General features: G+C 44.6%; 1 protein-coding gene across 4 annotated transcripts in view; it reads right to left on the minus strand.

The window, feature by feature from the left end:
- Positions 1–2,657: 2,657 nt before the first annotated feature.
- Positions 2,658–22,868, minus strand: part of atp1b4 (ATPase Na+/K+ transporting subunit beta 4) — a 52,071-nt gene continuing 31,860 nt past the window's right edge. For all 4 annotated transcript variants that reach the window (XM_078411904.1, XM_078411902.1, XM_078411903.1 and 1 more), the window contains 6 exons: positions 21,777–21,905; positions 21,381–21,485; positions 19,651–19,847; positions 17,204–17,260; positions 4,041–4,130; positions 2,658–3,039 (listed from right to left, as the gene is read on the minus strand). In XM_078411904.1, coding sequence (XP_078268030.1) covers positions 2,878–3,039; positions 4,041–4,130; positions 17,204–17,260; positions 19,651–19,847; positions 21,381–21,485; positions 21,777–21,905 — 740 coding nt within the window. In that variant the 3' untranslated portion in view covers positions 2,658–2,877. The remainder of the gene's footprint in view (positions 3,040–4,040; positions 4,131–17,203; positions 17,261–19,650; positions 19,848–21,380; positions 21,486–21,776; positions 21,906–22,868) is intronic.

Consider the following 22,868-nt stretch of genomic DNA (forward strand, 5'->3'; position numbering starts at 1 on the left):
TGGGGGATTTCAACTTCCCCAATATAAGCTGCGACTGCCCTTTGAGTGAAAGGCTTAGAGGAGGTGGGATTTATAAAGTATATTCAGACGGGTTTTTGAGCCATTTGGTAAATAACTATGTACTGTACCTAATCATGGGTTATAAATGTAACCGGCCAAGTGCTTGAAGTGTCAGTAGGAAGTCATTTTGGAGGCAGTAACTGTCATTCCATAAGTTTCACGGTAGTCACGAAAGGATACTGATTTGAAGGAAGGCTAATTTCAGTATCATATAATAGAACCTATCAAAATTAAACTGGGAGCAGCTATTTGCAAATACTGTAGGTCTTCATCTGGCTCACAGGAATTATTCAAAAGTGAAACGATGAGAGTTCACGGCCAACATGTTCAATTAGGGTGAAAGGTAAAGCTCGCATCTTTAAGAAATACTCATTGCCAAGAGAATTGAAGAACTGGAAAAAGATCATGTGATAGGAGTAGAATTAGGCCATTCGGCCCATCAAGTATACTACGGCATTCAATCATGGCTGATCGATCTTTCCCGCCTAACCCCATTCTACTGCTTTCTCCCCATAATCTCTGACACCTATAATAATCAAGAATCTATCTATCTCTGCCTTAAATATATCCACTGACTTTGCCTCCACAGCATTCTGTGGCAAAGAATTTCACAGGTTCACCATCCTCTGACTAAAGACATTCCTCCTCATCTCCTTCCAAAAAGAACGTCCTTTAATTCTGAGGCTATGGCCTCTAGTCCTAGACTCTCCCACTAGTGGAAACATCCTCTCTACATCCACTTTATCCAAGCCTTTATTCTGTACATTACAATGAGGTCCCCCCTCATTCTTCTAAACTCCAGCGAATATAGGCCCAGTGCCGTCAAACGCTCATCATATGTTAACCTACTCATTCCTGGGATCATGCTTGTAAACCTCCTCTGGCCCTTCTCCAGAGCCAGCACATCCTTCCTCAGATATGCAATTGGTGGTGTTGCAGATGACGAGGGTAGTGTTAATGATCAATTAGCAAAATAGGCAAAATAATTTGCTTTGCAATGCGGCCTGGTGGCGCAGCGGTAGAGTTGCTGCCTTACTGCGAATGTAACGCCGGAGACCCGGGTTCGAACCCGACTACGGGTGCTGTCTGTACGGAGTTTGTACGTTCTCCCTGTGACCTGCGTGGGTTTTCTCCGAGATCTTCGGTTTCCTCCCACACTCCAAAGACGTACAGGTATGTAGGTTAATTGGCTTGGTATATGTAAAAATTGTCCTTAGTGGGTATAGGATAGTGTTAATATGCGGGGATCGTTGGTCGGCGCGGAACCGGTGGGCCGAAAGGGCCTGTTTCCGTGCTGTATCTCTAAACCAAACTAATGGTGGATGAAATTATCTCCTCATAAATATGAGGTAATACACTTTGGGAGCACTAACAAAATTAGAACATGGATAATGAATGGTAGGGATCCCGGGAGTAATGAAGAACAGAAGGAACTTGGTGTACAAGTCCAAAGATCCATGAAGATGGCAGCACAAGTAGATAAGGTGGTGAAGAAGTCAAATGGGATTATTAGCTGAGGCACAGCATATAAAACCAGGAAGATGATAGTACAACCTTCTAAAACATTAGTTAAGTCACAGCTAGAGTATTGTGTGCAGTTCTGGTCGCCTCAGTAATGGAAGAACATAGGTACACTGAAGAGGGTGGTGAAGAAATTCACTAGGATTTTGTTTGGTATCTTTCAGATATGGGGAGAGATTGGAAAGGCCGTCTTTCCCCTTAGATAGTGGAGATTGAGGGGAGACTGAGAGACTAATAGAAATGATGTAAAATAAATAATTTCAATACAAAATATTTATTTCTGTCAGAAAACTGAGGCGCTCAAGGTAGAAATTTCAAATAAATTTCAGGGTAGACAGGAGGAAAGTTTCCCCCAGAGCAGAGGTGTCGAAAAACTAGAGGGCAGAGCTTAAGCTTAAGGGTAAAAGTTTTAAAGAGGATCAGAGGAAGAACTCTTTCTCCCAGAGGGTGGTTGGAATCTGGAATGCACTGAGTGGTGGGTGGTGGAGGCAAAGACTCTCGTAGCTGTTAAGTATCTAGAAGCACACTTGACAATTCGGATATGAATATCTCTAAGGCATGTTCTGGTTTTGGTGGAGATGAGTACCCAAATGTGGCATCAATGTGGCACTTCAAAGGTCCTGTGTCTTTGTTGTATGACTAATAGGCTTGTATGACTTGTGGGCCACAGAAATTGCAACCACCTGTATAACATTAACAGGGCCAATGACTTATGATCACCTTTTAATTCAGTGTAGAACATGAGCCTTTTATGGAACACTAGATGAAATTAACCTGATATTTTGCACGTTGTACCCAGACTATTGGGTCTAATGAGGAACTAAAATCTTTGGCAATTCTCTGTGCAAAGTTCATTACGCAAACACTCGTTTTTAAAAAAAAACTAATTTCAATACAAAACATTTATTTCTATCAGAAAACTGAGCCACTCAAATGTAGAAATGTCAAACAAATTTAAGATCAAATAGCTATTCAGTGAGAGAATTAAATAGAATAATTATCATCTCACTCATAGTTCATGTAATTTATAACCAAAGAGTTATAACTTTAATATAGTTGAAACTTTACAGAAATATGGTTTATCATTGTTGTACCAAAATTAACATAAATTCTAACTTCAAATAAAACTTCTAGCAATAAATTCAAGGCGGTTGAGATTAGTCTGCTAAGTTTCTGTACCTTAGCAATAGAATGGTCATGCTGACAACAAAGATCGTTCAGAAACCTGGCTACCAAACCAAGTCATCGGCACGATGTCATTGTCTATATCTCTCATATAGAAACCCATATCTTGCATTATTCTTCAATATTAAGAGTGAAGGAAATTCTGCCAGAAAATTTGTCTTGAAAGATGTCGTTTTTAATGCCAGGCCCATGTATTTTGCACTGAATGTTCATTTTAGAATTTCTCTCCATATTTTCACACTGCACTGCCACCAGTGGGGTTGAATAATTCACCTAAAATTCAAACATAATCAATGTTTCACTTCCTTTATAAGGAAAAGATCTGTCAAATGCTTGCCGCAATTAACATCTTGAAAAAATGTTCTTGCCAAATATAACCAAAATACAATATGGAATCCTATTCATTATCCTGAGCTTAATTACAAAAGAATAAATCCTTGCGGCAATGGATTATTAAAACAGGGAATTACACAACCCAAATTTAGAGAAATTTAATATAAAGTTGTATAATTTTCCCGTTCGGTTAAATGGAGTTGGCCATGTGATATTGATCCAACCTCCTGTGACATAGGTATAGTGGATTCCATTTTAAACACTTTCACTGTTCCAATTCCATAAGGTATATACAGTAGGAATACCTTTGATCATCTCCAACTCTATATACAGGGTTGATATATGTATATCTACTGTATATATTATTATATATATATATATAATAAATGGTAGACTTGATGGGCTGAATGGCCTAATTCTGCTCCTATAACTTATGAACTTATGAACATGATATAAGATTGCTTTCACTAATACCAATAGTCCATCTCACTGGGGATTGGTTTAAAATGTTTTGTAAATTAACTAATAACAATTCAGATATTCACCAGTTGATTTTATTAACATTATCTATATATTTTGTTTAAGTTTCTCAATATTGAGCATCCAAATATTCACATATTACTCTTCAGTGTTACAACAAAATAGCTTATAACATCACATTTTGTTTTATTTGGCTATTTTTTAAGGTAGCTGCTTTACTTTGAATGTCTAGTTGCTGTTTATTGCTGTGATTTTTGGGTAGCTATTTTGATAACACAAATGTAAACTATATCTAAATCTATAATATTTTTATATCTGCAATTAAAATTAATCTTTTGCCAAAGTTGTAAATGCTAATGTTGAGTGGAAGTGGAAAAACTACAATTAATAAAATGTAAATCTTTCATTTCAAACTATATGCAAATTCTGCTAGTGAAATGGAAGAATTTTAACCCACTCACGTGTGTCAGTCTGCCATAAAAGGGATAGTACATAAGATCAAAGGTTCCATCATCTGGGTAGAAGTGAAACGTTACGTTGTTCTGTGATTTCTGAAAAGAGTAAGAGCATATTTAACTTCTGTCATTATTGTTAAAGCCTCTAATAGTGGAAGAAATTTGATATTTTGCCCACATTAGATCTTTAGTATTAGTTGCCTTAAAATTATAAAGCACTCTGGACCTAACATATGAATTCTCTTTAATAATACTGAATGTGAGAATCTTGGAAGAAATCCAAACTAGTAGTTCTGTTATTTTTCTGAATTGCTGTTCAATCTTTGCTCTCGCTTAGACGAGTCCTAATCTGACTGAATGTTGGAACAAATGGTGGGACTGAAACTTGTCTTCCTGCTTACCCTTTCTTTCAATCATTTCATTTCTTGGCCCCACAGCAGAAGCGACCACGTCGCGGGGCTGGAAACTGGAAGTGTCCTGAGCTAATTCTGCTACCACCATCATCTATTGTATCTATGTGATGGCTCCCACTGATTGTCGCCGGAAGCTTTCAGGACAGATGATGACAGTGATGTACATCAATTTGAAACATAGATGATGGACATGGAAAAAGAAGAAGAGGATTTCATTTCTAGAGCTCTCACCCCAGAACTAGACAGTTCAAGGATGCGAGATTTGTCTGGTAAATTAAATACCGCAGAATTTGGAGATTTAATATAAAATCAGAAAATGGTGGAAATCCTCAGCAGATCAGGCAGGACCTGTGGAGGGAGACACAGAGTTAACATTTCAGGTTGGCTTTTTGTCAGAATCTCATCTTCATCCAGAACTTTTGTTCTCTTTGTCAAGTTCTGATGAAAGGCACCAACCTGAGATATTTTAACTCTTATTTCTTTCCTACAGATGCTACACTCTTTAGACTTTACACTTCAGAGATACAGCACAGAAACAGGCCCTTCAGCCCACCGAGTCCGTGTTGACCAGCGTACACTAACCTGCACGCACTAGGAACAATTTTAAAACTTACTTAATCCATTTAACCTGCAAACCTGTATGTCGTTGGAGTGTAGAAGGAAACTGGAGCACTTGGAGAAAACCCATGCAGTCACAGGGAGAAGGTACAAACTCCATACCGGCAGCACCTATAGTCAGGATTGAACCCGGGTCTCTGGAGCTGTGTGGGAGCAACTCTACTTACACTGTGCCACCCCACCTGTTGAGTATATCTAGAATTTCAATACTTTATTATATGCAGCTTACAAAATATTAAATGGCTAAAATCCTCATGGGTTTTACTGCAGCTTGTAAAATTTTGCTTTTGCTTAAAATAGCTACAATGACACGTACAAGTGAAGAGTATTTTTTGAAAGTAACTATACTAGGTGTTTAACCAATGAACCAAAGTGCTGCAATACGGTTAGATTTAGTAGTGTATGGGTTGTAGGATTTGAGAGAAAGCTTCACGAGCACTGATATTCCAGCATAAAGACCTTTCAAGGAATGCAAGGATGCAGAGGAATATTATTCTATTCTGACCACCCTTTAATAAGTGAGAAAGCATGAGCTTTCTTAGTTCAGTTTCACGTTATTTTATTCCCACATACACCAGGGTGCAATGAAATTCCATGGTTATTTGAACAGTAGTGCACAAAAATACTAAAGTGCAATGAAAGACTAACTAAGTGAGGTAGAATTAAACGTAAAGGGCCTGTCCCACGTAGGCGATCTTTTTGGCGACTGCCGGCGACTGTCAAAGTCGTAGCAGATCACTGGACTTTTCTTTTACCCGATGACAATGACCACGACAATGCCGAGTCAGGTCGAGATTACACCGTCTTCGGAAACATCGCAAAAATTGACAAACAAACGTCAACAAACGTCTAGATTGATCAAGCACGGTACTTGGCCACACACTCATGGGTGAACAGGAAGTAGAGCAGGGGACTGAATACACAACCTTGAGCAGCACTAGTGTTGAGGATCAGGGTGGAGGAGTTGTTGAGACCAATTCTAATTGACTTGGGTCAGTTGCTTAGGAAGTCCAAAAGAGAGTTACAGATGGAGGCCCCAAGGCCAAGCTACAGGAGTTTATAGAGATGAGCTTATTTGTTTCTATGGTGTTGAAGAATGAGCTGTAGTCAATGAACAGCATCCTGACGTAGGTATTCTTATTATCAAGGTGATCCAGCCTGAATGTAGTGCAAGGGCGATGGAGTCCTCTGGAGACCTATTTTTCTCCAGGCAAATTGCAAGCAGGTTATTTTATCCAGAAGACTGACGATGGCACATATCTGTAACTGAACTTTCAGCATACTTCACTAGGGCCGATGTTAGAGGAACTGATCATCGAGACAGGTCACATTACTTGCCTTGGGGACTATAATGATAGATTTCCTTGACGCATTTGGGGAAAAAAGACTGTTGAAGTGAGAGGTTGAAGATGTCGGTGAAGACTGTGACCAGTTGCGTGGTGTACCCAGGCCAGCTCCAGCTACTCTCCAAACGTTTACCTTGGGAATGCAGATCAGTCTTCTGCCACCGAGATGCACGGCTCGGAGCCAGCAGAGAATGGGGATGCATTTGGTGGTACTTTGTGTGCCTGTTTAAAAGGGGCATAAAAGACATTGAGGTCGCCCAACACAGATGCATTGTTGCCAGAGATCACCTTCAGCTTGGTTTGTAGCCTGTGATTGTATTCAGGCCCTGCCACAGTTGCTGAGCATCTGTGTTACTGATATGAGCCTCTGACTGGTGCTGGAATTCACTCTTGGCATCTCTGATAGCCTTATGGGTATCATACTTGGCCACCTTGAACAGTACAGGTTCATCCTTCCTGAAAGCCTTGGATCTGAGCTTCAGCAGAGAGTGAGTCTCCCCATTCATCCAAGGTTTCTGGTTTGGATAGACTCTAATTGTCATTGTCAGAACACGCTCCTCAACTAATTTCTCGATGAAGCCAGTGACGTCTGACGTGTATTCATTCAGGCTGGGTGAAGTAGCGTTGAACATGGTCCCGTCCACCAACTCAAGGCGAACCTGTAGTAAACCCTCAACCTCCACAGATCCCTCCTGCATTACTCTGACCATTGGTGCCTTGCATTTCAGTCTCAGTCTTTCAGCCAGCAGGAGTAATACCAACAGATGATTAGACTGGCCGACATGCTAACTCTCTCTACTGATGATCCGCCAATGTAAATTGGCACGTGGTCTCCCAACATCCCCTTTAAAAAGTCAGCGATCAGTTCCTTGGTTTTGTAGATGAATCAGAAGCAGAAGGAGGCCACTCACTCCCTTGAGCCTGTTCCACCATTTAATAACATCAGAGCAGATCAGGTTAAGTCATATGTGCAAGTACGTGAGGTACAGGTATAATGAAAATCTTGCTTGTATAAACATCATGCGCATCACTCAACTTGTAACTCTTTCCTCTAATTGACTTAAGGGCCTGTCCTGTCCCACTTAGGCTATTTTAAGGCGACTGCCGGCGACTAGACTGTCGCCGAACATTCGCCGGGGTGTCGCGGGCATGTCCGTGAGGCGTCTTAAACCAATTGTCTAACCAATTTATTTCCGTCAGGACATTTGACAGGTAGATTGGAGGCGACAGTTTGACGGTCAGGTAAGCGTGGGAATTTTGCGATGTTTCCGAAGACGGTGTAATCTCTTAGCCAGGTGCTAGTTTCACAAAAAAAGTAACTTGTATCGACCTGACTCGGCATTGTCGTGGTCATTGTCATGGGGTAAAATAAAATTTCAGCGATCTGCTACGACTTTGACAGTCTGCTTCGGTGCTGGCCAAGGCCAGAGTTGATGTCCTGTTAGGGGACCAGCGACAAGATGTCTGTGCAATGAGACATGAGGGGAAACGATACCAGCCAACCATACAGTGCAAATACTGTGGATACAAACATGAGAGAAAGAGGGAGACAGGTCTGTATCTTCTGTAAGACTGACAAGACCATGAGAGAACTGGAGACTGTAAACCTGGCAAGGCACATCCCAATAGCACAGCCTCTGCTAAATGGCATATGGGATGCAACAGAAACAGATGAGACTATGCAGAAACTGCAAGAGGTGATCAAACGAGGCTGGCCAGAAAACAAGAGGGAGTTTGACCCAGAACTTATTTCCTATTTCCATGTGAGGGACGAGCTGAGTGTTGGAGATGGCCTCATATTTAGGGGAGAGAGAGTAATCATCCCTAAAGCCAGGAGAAGCGACATGCTCACACGAGTACATGATTCCCACATTGGTGTGAATGGCTGTCTAAGAAGGGCAAGAGAATGTCTGCACTGGCCCGGAATGAGTGCAGAAATCAAGGACTTCGTACAGAAATGTGAGACATGTCAAGCTCAAGGGAAAGAGCAACCAAAAGAAACATTGCATTCCCATGAAATTCCAGAGAGGCCATGGGCGAAGGTGGGTGCAGATTTGTTCCACTTGGATGGAAGGAACTATTTGGTCACTGTGAACTATTTCTCAGGATATTGGGAAATAGACTATCTAGAGAAAACACTGGCAGTGAATGTCATCCATAAAATCAAAAGCCAGTTCGCAAGGTATGGAATACCAGATCAGCTCATCACAGATAATGGGCCGCAGTTCACAGCTGAGGAGTTCAAGAGTTTTACCAAGAAGTGGCAGTTTGAACATACGAGCACATCACCCTATTATCCACAGAGTAATGGAAAGGCGGAGAGCAGTGTGAAAGTTGCGAAGTCATTGCTGAGGAAGGCTAAGGCTGCCGGAGCTGACCCTTACCTGAGCCTACTAGCTTTTTGCAACACACCAACACCTGGCATGAGTAGCAGTCCAGTTCAAAGATTGATGAACAGACGTACCAGGACCATTCTACCGACTACTCAGAGGCTGCTCAAACCTGAAATTCAGAAAAAAGTAGGAAATGAGTTGAGAGCAGCTAGAGACAGACAAGGCAGACTACTACAACAGAGGATCTCAAGATCTGATTCCCCTGAAAGCTGGTGATCCAGTTCGAGTGAAGCTGACCGATGATCGACATCAGCCCTGGCTGTGGTTGTAGGCCATGTTGTGCAACCCAGATCTTATGAAGTCAGAACCGAGGACGGCGTCATCTATCGTCGGAATCAGCGCCATCTGAGGAAGACCAACGAGCCATGTCATCGCGTTGATGTTGACCTGGATGACCTGGTGACGTCACCTGAACCAGAGCGAGACAATCGACCTATGAACCGACCGCCGGTCCCTGGGGAGCATCAAACCCTGACAACAAGATCTGGTAGATGCGTTCGAAAACCACGCTATCTGCAGGATTATGTGCCCAAATAAGGATAGGGCCTGTACATGTAGTTGAGTATAGATATAACGGCTATTAGGTTATGTTAAAAAAGTTAATGTTATATTTGTAAAGGCTATTAAGTTATGTTTAAAAAGTTCATGTTATATTTTCGGTTATAGTTTGATATGCATGGTTTTATGTAGAAGTAGTGGTAATGGCCATTTTAAAAATAAATAAATAAACAAACAAGTTAATAAATAAAAAGGGGAAAGGGAATGAGGAACCAGACATGTGTTGTTCGAAGATTAGATAATTCCGAGCACTGAACTGTCGCAGATCCAAGGGAGGAAAATTTGGAAGCTACCACGGAAATGGATTGTCAAAGGCATGTTGGAAAATGGACTGTCGGATTCATGTTAGACTCAGTGAAATAAGATGCCAAGGAAGAATTTAATTTATAGTTCCTGTACATATCTGTTTTGTAAATAAAGAGGGGTGTTATGGCAATAACGCACTGTGTGGCGTAGTACAGGGGATATATTACCCATGAGGCAGTAGCCAAGGAGATCCTGAATTAAAATGGCTGTACCCAAGACTTGAGTGTAAAGCCTCTGTTAATTAGTTGTGTAGCTGTAATGGAGCAGGTTGCAGAAAGGAAACACACTAACAAAACAACACAGATAAAGTTTTCATCACTTAGCCTTTGTTGCATTCAAATTACCCCCAGCTACTTGGGGAGAGTTTGCTAATCTATTGCATTACCTAAACCCTCGGGACAAAAGAAAGAAATAATCTTGTGTAGGAAGGGACTGCAGAGGCTGGTTTACACCGAAAATAGACACAAAATGCAGGAGTAACTCAGCGAGTCTGTCAGCATCTCTGGAGGAAAGGAACAGGTTGTAGCGACCATAGGGATTGGTCCTGAGAGTCGAACCCTCGGATTGGCCAGCAAGGTCACGTGGTGGTTTTGGCGCCCAAAACCAGTCAGTGGGAAGAGAACTTCAATGTGAATAGTTTGAGTTAATGGTCGTCTGTAATCTCGGTTGTTATCCTTTGTAATTGAACATTGCTACCGCAATAAACTTCTACAAGTCTTCAGACTCGCCATATTGGTGACCCCGACGTGATCTAGCCGATCATCTACCATGCAGGGACAAGACGCCTCTGCTTCGGTTCTAACGCCCGGCGTACCGCAGCTAAACGCGGTCAGCGTTCATCTTCCTCCATTATGGGCGCATCAACCACACCTTTGGTTTGCCCATGCTGAAGCACAGTTCCACCTGAGAAACATCTCGGTGGATGAGACGAAGTATTATTACCTGGTCAGTGCCCTACCGCCGGAGACGTCCACGCGGGTGATGCAGTTCATCACCTCCCCTCCTGCAGATGGCAAGTACGAGGCGCTGAAGGTACTCGTGCTTCAAACCTTCGGATTCAGTAGGCATGATCGAGCTGAGAGGCTTATGCACCTACCGGATCTCGGAGATCGGCTGCCGCCGGCCCTCATGGCCAAAATGTTGGCGCTGGCAGGTGAGCACAAGGATTGCCTCATGTTCGAGCAGGCATTCCGGGAGCAACTTCCAGAAGACGTTAGGCTTATGCTCACGGATTGTTCTTTTAAGGACCCCGTGGCATACGCGGAGAAAGCCGATGCACTCATGGCATCGAAATCGAAAAAACACAGTTCGATCAACATGGTCTCAGCACCATCGGGCTGCCCGCAGCGGCACCAAGATGGCGCCGCGGCTCCCGCCAATTCTCCGAAACCCCGCCAAAAGGATCCGCACAAGCGCTGAGATAGGGTGGAGAAGGGTGGAGAAGGGTGGAGAAGCCCGCAACTTCTCGGCCGGTCGGTCGTACATAGAGGCAGTTGCGATTGGCCAGAACCGACGCCTCTACGTCGTGGATCGATTCACAGACACAGAGTTCCTGGTCGACACGGGAGCTATAGTCAGCATCGTACCGCCGACCGACCTCGAAGCCCGATCGGGTAAGAGAGGGCCTACCCTCATCGCAGTCAACGATAGCCCCATCCGCACGTATGGTATGCGGGCAATGTCTCTGTCCTTCGGTACCCGCATGTACGAATGGTCCTTTATCGTCGCGGACGTCGGTCAGGCGATCCTGGGCGCAGATTTCCTCTGGGCCTTTTCGCTAGTTCCCGATGTCTGAGGTAAAGGCCTTCGACCCTCCGCTAGCAGTGATGAGCCCGCTGCTCCACCGCTGGCCTCCCCACCCAGCCCGACTGTCCAGGCCGTTGTCGCGGCCTCCGACCCGTATGCTGCGGTCCTGGCTGAGTTTCCGGAGCTGCTCGTTCAGCGTTTCGACGCTCCTTCTGCAAAGCACGGCGTTGTCCATTACATTCCCACCGAGGGGCCCCCCGTTTTCGCTCGGGCCCGGAGGTTGCCAACGGACAAACTGACGGTAGCGCGTGAAGAATTTCAGAAGATGGAACAAATGGGCATTGTCCGTCGTTCCAACAGCCCGTGGGCCTTTCCGTTGCATATGGTCTCCAAAGCATCTGGGGGGTGGAGACCATGTGGGGATTACTGGCGTCTTAACGCCGTCACCATGGCAGACCGCTACCCCATACCGCACATCCAGGACTTCTCGTCTGGGCTGGAAGGTGCTACGGTATTCTCCACATTTGATTTGGTGCGGGGCTACCACCAGATTCCTGTGCATCCGGAAGACGTACCAAAGACTGCCACGATCACTCCGTTCGGGTTGTTCGAATGGACCATGGACCATGTCGGTCGGGAATTGTCTTTTGTTTTTATTTATTTGGATGATATCCTGGTCGCCAGTCGCTCGGAGCAGGAACATCTGGTCCATTTACGGACCGTGTTCCGGCGGCTTCAAGACCACGGGCTCATCATTCACCCCTCAAAGTGTCAATTTGGTCTCCCCTCTATTGATTTCTTAGGACACCGGATCACCTCGGCCGGTGCCACCCCTTTGCCGGAAAAAGTGGAGGCTGTTCGTGCCTTTCCGCGGCCCACCACGGTAAAGGGGTTGCAGGAGTTCGTGGGGATGGTGAATTTCTATCACAGGTTCGTGCCGGCAGCAGCACGGATCATGCGGCCGCTCTTCCAGTGTCTCGCAGGCAAACCTGTCGAGTTAGAGTGGTCCGCGGCCGCTGAGACGGCCTTTGAGGCAGCTAAAGTGGCTCTGGCAGACACCACCATGCTCGTCCACCCGAGCACCTCCGCCCCCATGGCCCTGACGGTCGATGCGTCAGTCGTGGCGGTGGGAGGGGTCTTGGAACAGCATGTTGATGGCAGTTGGCAGCCCTTGGCGTTTTTCAGCCGTCAGCTTAATCCGGCTGAACTGAAATATAGTGCCTTTGACCGAGAGCTTCTGGCTCTCTATTTAGCTGTCCGTCACTTTAGGTATTTTCTAGAAGGCCGCCCATTTGTGGCCTTTACTGACCACAAACCATTGACTTTTGCTTCGAAAGTGTCCGACCCCTGGTCGGCCCGCCAGCAGCGGCACCTGACTGCCATCTCAGAGTTTACCACAGATGTCCGCCACGTCGCAGATAAGCTTAATGCCGTTGCTGATGCCCTGTCCCGGCCAGCCATTTCCCCAATTTCAGCGGTGGAATGCGAGGTGGATTTCCAGGAGCTTGCGGAGGCACAGCGCCTGGCAGACACTGCCTCAGCATATCAATCCACCGCTTCGGGGTTGAAGTTGGCCCAAGTGGCTTGCGGGCCTATGGGTACAAAAGTCTGGTGTGATGTTTCCCTTCCCCGCCCCAGGCCGGTGGTGCCGGCCGCCCTTCAGCGCCGGGTGTTTGATGCCATTCATGGGCTGGCACACCCGTCCATTCGCTCCACCTCTGCCTTAGTAGCCGCTAGATTTGTGTGGCATGGCCTGCGGAAGCAAGTAGCCGCTTGGGCCTGATCCTGTGTTCCCTGCCAGACCTCTAAAGTTCACCGGCATGTCCAACCTCCGGTGCAGGAGTTTGCGGTCCCTGCGGTCCGTTATTTCCACATTCATGTTGATTTAGTTGGGTCTTTACCTTCCTCCAGGGGCTACACTCACCTACTCACGGTGGTTGACAGATTTACCCGTTGGCCGGAGGCCTTCCCGTTGTCCAACACCTCCGCCGCCACTTGTGCCCGGGCCCTGGCCCTCCATTGGGTGGCCCGTTTCGGTGTTCCGTCCGCCATTACCACCGACCGGGGGCCCCAGTTCACCTCTACCCTTTGGGCTACGCTAGCGGAGCTGTACGGTTCCCGGTTGCAGCAGACCACGGCATACCACCCACAGGCTAATGGGCTCGTGGAGAGGTTTCACCGGCAACTTAAGGCGGCCCTCAGTGCGCGGCTGGACGGCCCTGACTGGGTAGACCAGCTCCCCTGGGTCCTTTTGGGCATCCGTACTGCTCCTAAGCAGGCCTCAGAACTTCGTCCGCGGAACTGGTATATGGCTCGCCACTCAGAGTGCCCGGGGATTTCCTTCCGGAGTCCTCTGGTCAGCAGCCCTTGGTTCCGTCGGTTTTAGCATCACTCCGGGCGCGAGTGGGTTCCCTGGCTCCGGTTCCTACTTCACGTCACGGGTGTTCCATGGTGCACGAACCGCCTGCCTTGAAGGACTGTGAATTTGTGTTTGTGCGTAGAGATGCCCATCGTTCCCCGTTGCAGAGGGTCTATGAAGGACCGTTCCGCGTGTTGCGTAAAGGGACGGTCACCTTCACCTTGGATGTTGGGGGCAGGAGTGGGCTCGTCTCTGTGTCCAGGCTCAAACCTGCACACTTGGATCAGGACCGCCCTGTCCTGATCGGTCAACCACCTCGACGGGGCCGTCCTCCTGCAATTCCTCCCGACCCGGGACCTCCTGCCCCTGTGGTTCCTGCAGCCCCTCTCCTTACTCGATCTGGTCACGAAATCCGGCTCCCTGCTAGGTTCCGTACCTCGGGTTCTGGGGGGGGTCATGTAGCGACCATAGGGATTGGTCCTGAGAGTCAAACCCTCGGATTGGCCAGCAAGGTCACGTGGTGGTTTTGGCGCCCAAAACCAGTCAGTGGGAAGAGAACTTCGATGTGAATAGTTTGAGTTAATGGTCGTCTGTAATCTCGGTTGTTATCCTTTGTAATTGAATATTGCTACCGCAATAAACTTCTTTAACAAAGTACAAGTCTTCAGACTCGCCATAAGGTGATGTTTCAGGTTGGAGACCCTCTTCAGACTACAGGACTGAAAGACGAAATCAGTGCTGGCAACAGATGATCTCAGGAAGGCTGGAGTCCATAATGGCCCTTTGTTGGCTGGGAAAGATGTGCTAATGAGAGGGATACAGGGATGCAAACAGTGGAACTAGTAGGACAACTAGGGTGGGGAAGAGAGGGGAGGAGACGGAATGCAGGAGTTACTTGAAATCAGAGAGATCAAATGGCGGCACGGTAGCGCAGCGGTAGAGTTGTTGCTTTACAGCGAATGCAGCGCCGGAGACTCAGGTTCGATCCTGACTACGGGTGCTGCACTGTAAGGAGTTTGTACGTTCTCCCCGTGACCTGCGTGGGTTTTCTCCGAGATCTTCGGTTTCCTCCCACACTCCAAAGACGTACAGGTATGTAGGTTAATTGGCTGGGTAAATGTAAAAATTGTCCCTAGTGGGTGTAGGATAGTGTTAATGTACGGGGATCACTGGGCGGCACGGACTTGGTGGGCCGAAAAGGCCTGTTTCCGGCTGTATATATATGATATGAATGTTCATACCGCTGGGTTGTAGGCTGCCCAAGCGAAATATGAATAAATATGAAATACGAAAAAGAAAGTCTTGTTCAACCAAAGCAACAATAAAAGAGAGACAGCACAATATATAAGATTTATGAATGTTTCAATGCACTAGAAGCCACCTGCATGCCAGTGGGCTATATCTCAGTGGTAAACGTTGCTTGGACTTTTTCCAAGTTGAAGCTTTAAAAATAGGAATATCCTGTATTTTAGGCTTTAACTAACTATCGACATGTGAGTCCTAGAGCCCTTTTGCCAGGCATGATTTCAAAATCTGATCGTCATTCTTTAAGTAAAAACAATATTAATATAAGACTGAGAATTCTTATGGTAGGGTTTACTTCTGAAAGGTTAACCATTTTCTCTTTTTAAGAAAGTCAAGAAAGTGCTCACTTGAAACATCTCCTTAAGAAGGGATTTATGTTTGGATGACAAATGAACTATCCACAGCTAGCTTGATTTCCTGAGCTGATCATTTTAAGTGTGATCACATATCAGGTCTTTTTATGAATGGGGCGTGTTGTAATCATTCCATGGACGATTCTGATAGGAGAGAAATAACTCCAGCAAGCTCTGTACAAGTCACTGGTATTGATAACATAACATAGATTACATGTACTTTAATTCACTATGGTAACACAGAGTCTGTAAGGAGTTTGTATGTTCTCCCCGTGACCTGCGTGGGTTTTCTCCGAGATCTTCGGTTTCCTCCCACACTCCAAAGACGTACAGGTTTGTAGGTTAATTGGCTGGGCAAATGTAAAAATTGTCCCTAGTGGTTGTAGGATAGTGTTAATGTGCGGGGATCGCTGGTCGGCGTGGACCCGGTGGGCCGAAAGGGCCTGTTTCCGCGCTGTATCTCTAAACTAAACTAAACTAAAACACACCTAAGATGAATCAACCTCTAGAAGATGTCCCTTGTATTAGTTAAGCCAGCGGTTAGAGAGATGTCTGTTGAATAAGTTCTGAACAAGGAGGTAAAAGATTCTCATTGCTTTGCTGACAAAGGGCCCTTCTTTTGCTCAATGCTACTCCATCTCAAGGTGAAGATATTCCCGTGTGACCACTATTTCAGACTCATTATCATTTCCTCATGAATTCCTACATTCCTGACTTTCGCTTTCGGATAGCACGGTTTAAATTTCCTATTCATGTAAAAGGGCGGCAGGGTTGCGTAGTGGGTAGAGCTGCAGCCTCTCAGGGCCAGAGACCCAGGTTCGATCCTGACCTCGGATGCTGTCTGTGTGGAGTTTGCACGTTCTCCCTGTGACCGCGTGACTTTCCTCCGGGCGCTCTGGTTTCCTCCCACATCCCAAAGACTTGCGGGTTTGTAGGTTGTTTGGCCTCTGTACATTGCCCCTAGTGTGTAGGGAGTGGATGGGAAAGTGGCATAGAAAAAACATAGAAAATAGGTGCAGGAGTAGGCCATTCGGCCCTTCGAGCCTGCTGAGATAGAGCTGATGTGAACGTGTGATTGATGGTCAGCATCAACTTGGTGGGCCGAAGGGCCTCTTTCCATGCTTTTTCTCCAAAGTAAATTCATGGAAATACTATTCTGCGGAAACTCTGGAAGGTTTGACAAAGAATCTTGACGGATAGAACCCTTTTTTCCCAGTCTGGAAAAATCAAATACTAGAGGGCACAGCTTTACGTGAGAGGGGCAAAGTTTACAGGAGATGGTGCGGAGCAAACTTTTTACAGAGAGAGTGATAGGTGCTTGGACGCGCTTCTGGGCATTTTGGTTGAGGCAGATATGATTGTAGCATTTAAGAGACTTTTGGATAGGAACATGGAATGGAGAGATATGGATTATGTGCAGGCTGAGAAGAGATGTTCTTGTTATCGTGTTCGGCACAGACATTGTAGGCCGAAGGGCTTGTTCTTTCTCTGTACTGTTCGATGTACCGTCTTCTACGTTCTAATCTTTGACCTGAAACATGGTCTATTTCTCTCTCCATAGATGCTGCCTGACCTGCGGTCAATTGACAGCATGCTCAATTTTGGTGTCAGATTTCCGGCATCTGCCTTTTGAGTTTTATTGTCACGCACTCTGATTAAGCTTCACTCTGTGCAACCGGTCATTGGCATGGACGTGATGGGCCGAATGGCCGCCTCCTGGTTCCGAGACTCAATGTAAGATTTAGTTTGCGCCTTGACCAGAGATCACTCACCAGGATTTCACAGGTCACGTACGGTGTCGTTCCCAGGCCAGGCAAATAACCAACGATCTAAGAAACAGAAGCAAATATCAATGAAATTCTTAACCACGTTCTTCAATAATTACTGACACTCCCTGGCCTATGCAAGGGCCACGTTCCGTTATCCCTTACGCAAGTCAGATTTTACAGCTCACGATGAACTGTCTACGTGTCAGAATAACATTCTGTGACAATAATGGGTCTTTGGGAAATGCTTCGGATATGAAAGGCTCTGTTTGTTCCTCCTTCTCTCTTCATTTAATCAACAGGGTTTGTGCTGCAGACCTTAGTCATTAGTTTCCCTGACTTCTTTAGCAGATGCCAAGAAATCACAACATCCGCTAATGTACCCAGATTTATCGACACGTAGAGATAAGTATCAACAAGACGAAAAGCCAGCCAAGAAACCCCTGACCACATCAGACACACTAATGCATTTCCATTATGTTGCACCTTTAAATCCCAAGCAGCTTTGTGGAGACCAAAACTGTCAAGGCAAAGAAAGAGAGATAAGGAAGAGTGATGGAAGGAATTTTTCTGAGAGGATAACAGAATGCAAGGCTGGTTGGTTGAAGGCATTGCCAACAATGAGGGTGGAGACATCATCACACAAATAAAAGGATCAGGGGGTGGTTACAGAGATAGTGAATGTTCATAAATCAATATAACTCAGTGAGAGAGGGATGATGATGAAGCAGGACTCATTTCAGCATCAGGTACAGACATGGGGGCTTTGGGTCAGCTGGTCCATGAAGGATGGACGACCAGCCGGAAATGTACAAATGTAATGAAGTTGGAAAAGGCATGCACTAAGATCTCAGTGGAAAATTGGCTATGATTGGGGCAGAGGCAGCTGTTATGTTGATGAAAGTAGGCAACATTACTTTGTTGCCTCTGACCCAATCATAGCTGGTTTGCTACTGAGATCTTTATGCCGATGTGGTTGGGTGAGAGGAGGGTCGTTGGTTGGCGTGGTGGAGGCGGCCGAGGGTGATAGAGGCGGCCCTGCAGCAGCCTGGGTTTACCCAGGTTTACCTGGATTTGGGGCACTCCAGCACATCCAGCATGTGGACTGCACTTTGGACTTTGGACTTTTGTAAAGGGGCACCACGATGGCGCAGCGGTAGAGTTGCTGCCTTACAGCGCTTACGGCGCCAGAGACCTGGGTTCAATCCTGGCTACTGGTGCTGTCTGTACGGAGTTTGTACGTTCGCCCCGTAACCTGCGTGGATTTTCTCCGAGAAATTCAGTTTCCAAACACTCCAAAGACGTGCAGGTTTGTAGGTTAATTGGCTTGGTATAAATGCAAAAATTGTCCCTAGCGTAGGATAGTGTTGATGTGTAGGCATTGCTTTTCAATGCGGACTCAGTGGGCCGAAGGGCTTGTTTCCATGCTTTATCTCTAAACTAAACTAAATTAAATGGTGCCAAAATATGGTGACGGGTGCAAGAATTTCCCCGTACATTGACAATAAAGAAGCATTAAACCATTGAATATTATGCTACTGGGTCAAACAATGTTACTTCCGAAACCTATGGAAATTGAAAACCTAATTCAAAAAGGACAAATTAAAAAAATTATCTCTATTATGTATAATTTAATCCAAAAAAAGACACCTAAACAAGGAATCCATATATCAAGGCGAAGATGGGAGACGGATTTGAATATTAATATTGATGGAACAAATTGGTCAAAATTATGCCTTGACAGTATGAAAAATACAATAAATGTTCGATTTAGATTTGTAACTTTGTCAGCGCCCTATCCGTGGCGGCCCTTTGCATACTTTGTGTATGGTATGCAAAACAAAGAATTTCACTGAAGATAGACACAAAATGCTGGAGTAACTCGGCAGGACAGGCAGCATCTCTGGCAAGAAGGAATGAGTGACGTTTCTGGTCAAAACCCTTCTTCAGACTGAGAGTCAGGGGAGATATGGAAAACTAGAGATACGGAAAGGTACAAAGGCCACGTAAGGAGTGAAAAGGACAGATCAAAGCAGGCGACGATCAAGGATGGTTCATTGTCGGTTGAGGGGAAGGTGGCAACGAGGCACTCAAACAGTAAAAGTAATCAGGAGGACAGTGAAAGTAGTAGGAGAACGAGGATGAGGGAGGAATGGAGAGAGAGAGAGAGAGAGAGAGAGAGAGAGAGAGAGAGAGAGAGAGAGAGAGAGAGAGGCAAAGCAAGTGTTACTTGAAGTTAGAGAAATCAATATTCATACCGCTGGGTTATAAGCTGCCCAAGCAAAATATGAGGTGCTGTTCCCAAGGTACCTGTGACAATAAAGTATCATTGAATGCGTCTACAGAGTATCCCATCACCCACAGCCCATTTTGCGCTGCTGTCATGATATTTTGTTACCGGTTGATAAGAAAGAAATGATGGCTCCCTGCATCTTTCAACAACACCAACATACTTTGTTCATCTTCAGAAGAATGCAGGGCTTTCCTATGGAGTATCCAAAAGTTGGATCTTCAATTCCAGAGCAGTTTTTCAGCATAGCGCGATTAAACTGACAAGCCAGTCTTTCTTCACTTTCATCACCATCTTGCATGAAGTATTGCCCGGGGGAACATGGAATGTTCTTAATAGCCTGTATACTATCGTTATAAGCTGCAAAGAGAGAACATTAAGTCATAAAAACTGCAAGCACACTGTAGTAACAGATTCATTTCACTGGTCCATCAAACTGTAAAAAGTAATTGCAAACAAACAATTAAGGAAGTGGTTATAAAAATGTGTGATTTTCACCCAAGAGGTGATTATAATTCAGTGCCACAACTGCTTTGAAGAAGACTCTGAATGCTGATATAACTGAGGATATTGAAAATCAAAATCTGACAACGAATCTTCAATGCAGATCATCTTTTTCTCTTTCCACGGGTGCTGCCTGACCTACTGAACATTTCCACCATTTTATGTTTTTATTAAATTGGGAAATGCTTGGTTAAATAAAATGAAATGTTCAAAGGAATGATGGAAAGACGGAAGCTTTAATTGTATGAAACACCACGCATGAATTTGGCCATTTCTATGCTCTGATTTTCCACGAATTTAAAGTATTTTAATAATCGTTTTCCATTTCACATTAAGAATACAGGTCAAATGTGTACATAGATCGAGAAACAATGTGACATCCCTTACTAAATGCAGGTTGGCTGTGACATCCTGGATTATTTCAAAAGGGCAGAATAATTCATTTTAAACTGGTGCAGACTAAAAGATGAGCAAATAGTTTTGGTTACATGTACTACATCACAGTTCATTAAGAGAACATATTTAACCTCCAAATGTTTTCTGAGAACATGTAGGACTTGGGTGGGGGTTTTAGTAAAGGGTAACGAGTTGAGAGAGACACTCAAAGGAAAGACAACTATTGGGCAAGAAAGGGGAAACAATTTATACATTTATTAAATGAACGGTGCAACAAGGAACTGCAGATGTTGGTTTACCAAAAAAGGTGAAAAAGTGCTGGAGTAACTCTGCAGGTCAGGCAGCATCTCTGGAGAACATGGAAAGGCAATGTTTCATGTTGGAACCCTTCTTCAGACTGCACGAGAGCAGCAGCGTGTAGAAAGAAGAAACTGCAGATGCTGGTTTATCAAAACAGACACAAAGCGCTGGAGTAACTCAGTGGGTCAGGTAGCATCTTTGCAGACATGGATAGGTCTTTACTGGTTTGGGCTGAAGAAGGGTCCTGATCTGAAGCGTCGCCTCTCCATGTTCTCCAGAGATGTTGCCTGACCCGCTGAGTTAGGTAATGGTGGTTTACCAAAAAAGACACACGGTGCTGAAATAACCCTGTGGGTCAGGCAACATCTCTAAAGAACATGAGTAGGCTACGTTTCAGACTGAAGAAGAGTCCTGACCCATTACATCGCCTATCTAGTAAGTGAATGGTGACTACTTATGGACATTAGTTATAAAGAACTTCCAAAGATGATGATAATCATCCTGCATCTTTGTGTAGGCAAAAAGTGTTACTATTCAGCCTTAGTACTCTGCAAAGTTGTTTGTTTTTTTTGTTTCCTGTTTCTAAATGGCCTATTGTACTACACCGTGATTAGGAGTTCTTGTGTTGACATTTTTTCATTTCAAATTGTAGTTTATGGTATTCCTTCCTGAAGAAGCAATAAGAAAACTTACGTGCAAGGAACTGATGCAGGTTTTGCACATACTGTGACCACGTGGCCTCAACTGTTGGTTTGAACGCAATTGAAACTCCACGGAGGTACGGTCTTAGCATCACCCCTGGGAAAATGGAAAAGACCATTGATAATTCTGACTTCCAACTACAATGGATATCTAGGCAAGATCAAACAAGCAGTCTATTTCTATTTCTGTTACTGTTTAATTAATCATGAATACAATTATTTAGGATTCAATTTGTACATGTAATTAAGATCACCTTATTCTAGGGATGAAAACAATTGCTTTTGAACACTGGAGTAGATCTGCCAATAATTGGATAACGAAGAGTAATGTTTCTAATCTCTATCTTCTCAGTACAATCTCTTTAGGTTCAGTCACAGGGCTAAGTACCTGGATTGTTGACACGATCACGGTATGTTGGTGTATATGGACTCACTGTTGATAGCATCCCATACAAGCACAGAGAAAACATTCCAGCCAGTAAGGAATATAAGCAGACATAGAATAGTAGAATAAGAGCTGCAAAATAAGCATCGAGAACCTTGTCAGAAACATGCGCTGCCACAAAATACAATCGTTTGAAGATATAATGCATCATTGACCAAAGTCAGCCACCATATTTCTCCCTTTCTCATCCCTCTTATGACCATGCTGTGCTCAACACGCCCAGTTGCATTGAGCAGGATGTAGTGAGTGGATAAAATGTGGGATGACATAGAACTAGTGTGAACGGGTGATCAAGGGCTGGCGTGGACTCGGTGGGCCAAAGGGCCTGTTTCCGTTACGTTTTTTTCAAAAACAAAATATCACCTGATTGAGTGGAGTACAACCGGGTACTCCAATCAGGGGCAGGTTCCTGTTGCAAAAGGCAGAAGTTAAAATAATTGCCCTCAGATGCCAAAAAATGGATGATGGGCTGCAGTAGCAATTGATGATACAAAGTTACTAAAATTAAAAACAGTCTCACACGTTCAATTAACTGAAAAAACTGCATTGCTTGGACACTTCGATCGTGAAATGACACTGGTCAAAGGTTAATGCTGAATACTAACATGAGTGTAAAACAATTCTGGGTCTGTTACTTTAATCGTAGCATTACTTCCATTTAATGCTCTCAAAGCGTAATGTCAAGTCATGAGGTATTTCAGTAATTGATGTGGCAAATCAATAAAGAACATACTGCCTCTCAATAATGTTCTTGAATACCCTTGGAAATGTTAAAGCAAGAAGTGCAACCTCATACAGTAGGGTCATTAGAAAACATGAACATAAACATTTCTAAGGGATATATGTTTACAGCTTTATAAAAAATAGTGTATGTATTGAGAACACTTAAAACAGAGCTGAACATCGTTTAATTCTCTTTGGTTTAAATATGTCTTAACTCGGGGAAATTCTTCATTAGGGGCTCTTCCATTAGTGTTTCTTCACTGAAAGTGCGGTGAAGTTCCCATTGTTTGATGCAAAAAGGAACATAGAGTC

This window comes from Rhinoraja longicauda, chromosome 15 (assembly GCF_053455715.1).
Source record: "Rhinoraja longicauda isolate Sanriku21f chromosome 15, sRhiLon1.1, whole genome shotgun sequence".
NCBI classification, from domain to species: Eukaryota; Metazoa; Chordata; class Chondrichthyes; order Rajiformes; family Arhynchobatidae; genus Rhinoraja; species Rhinoraja longicauda.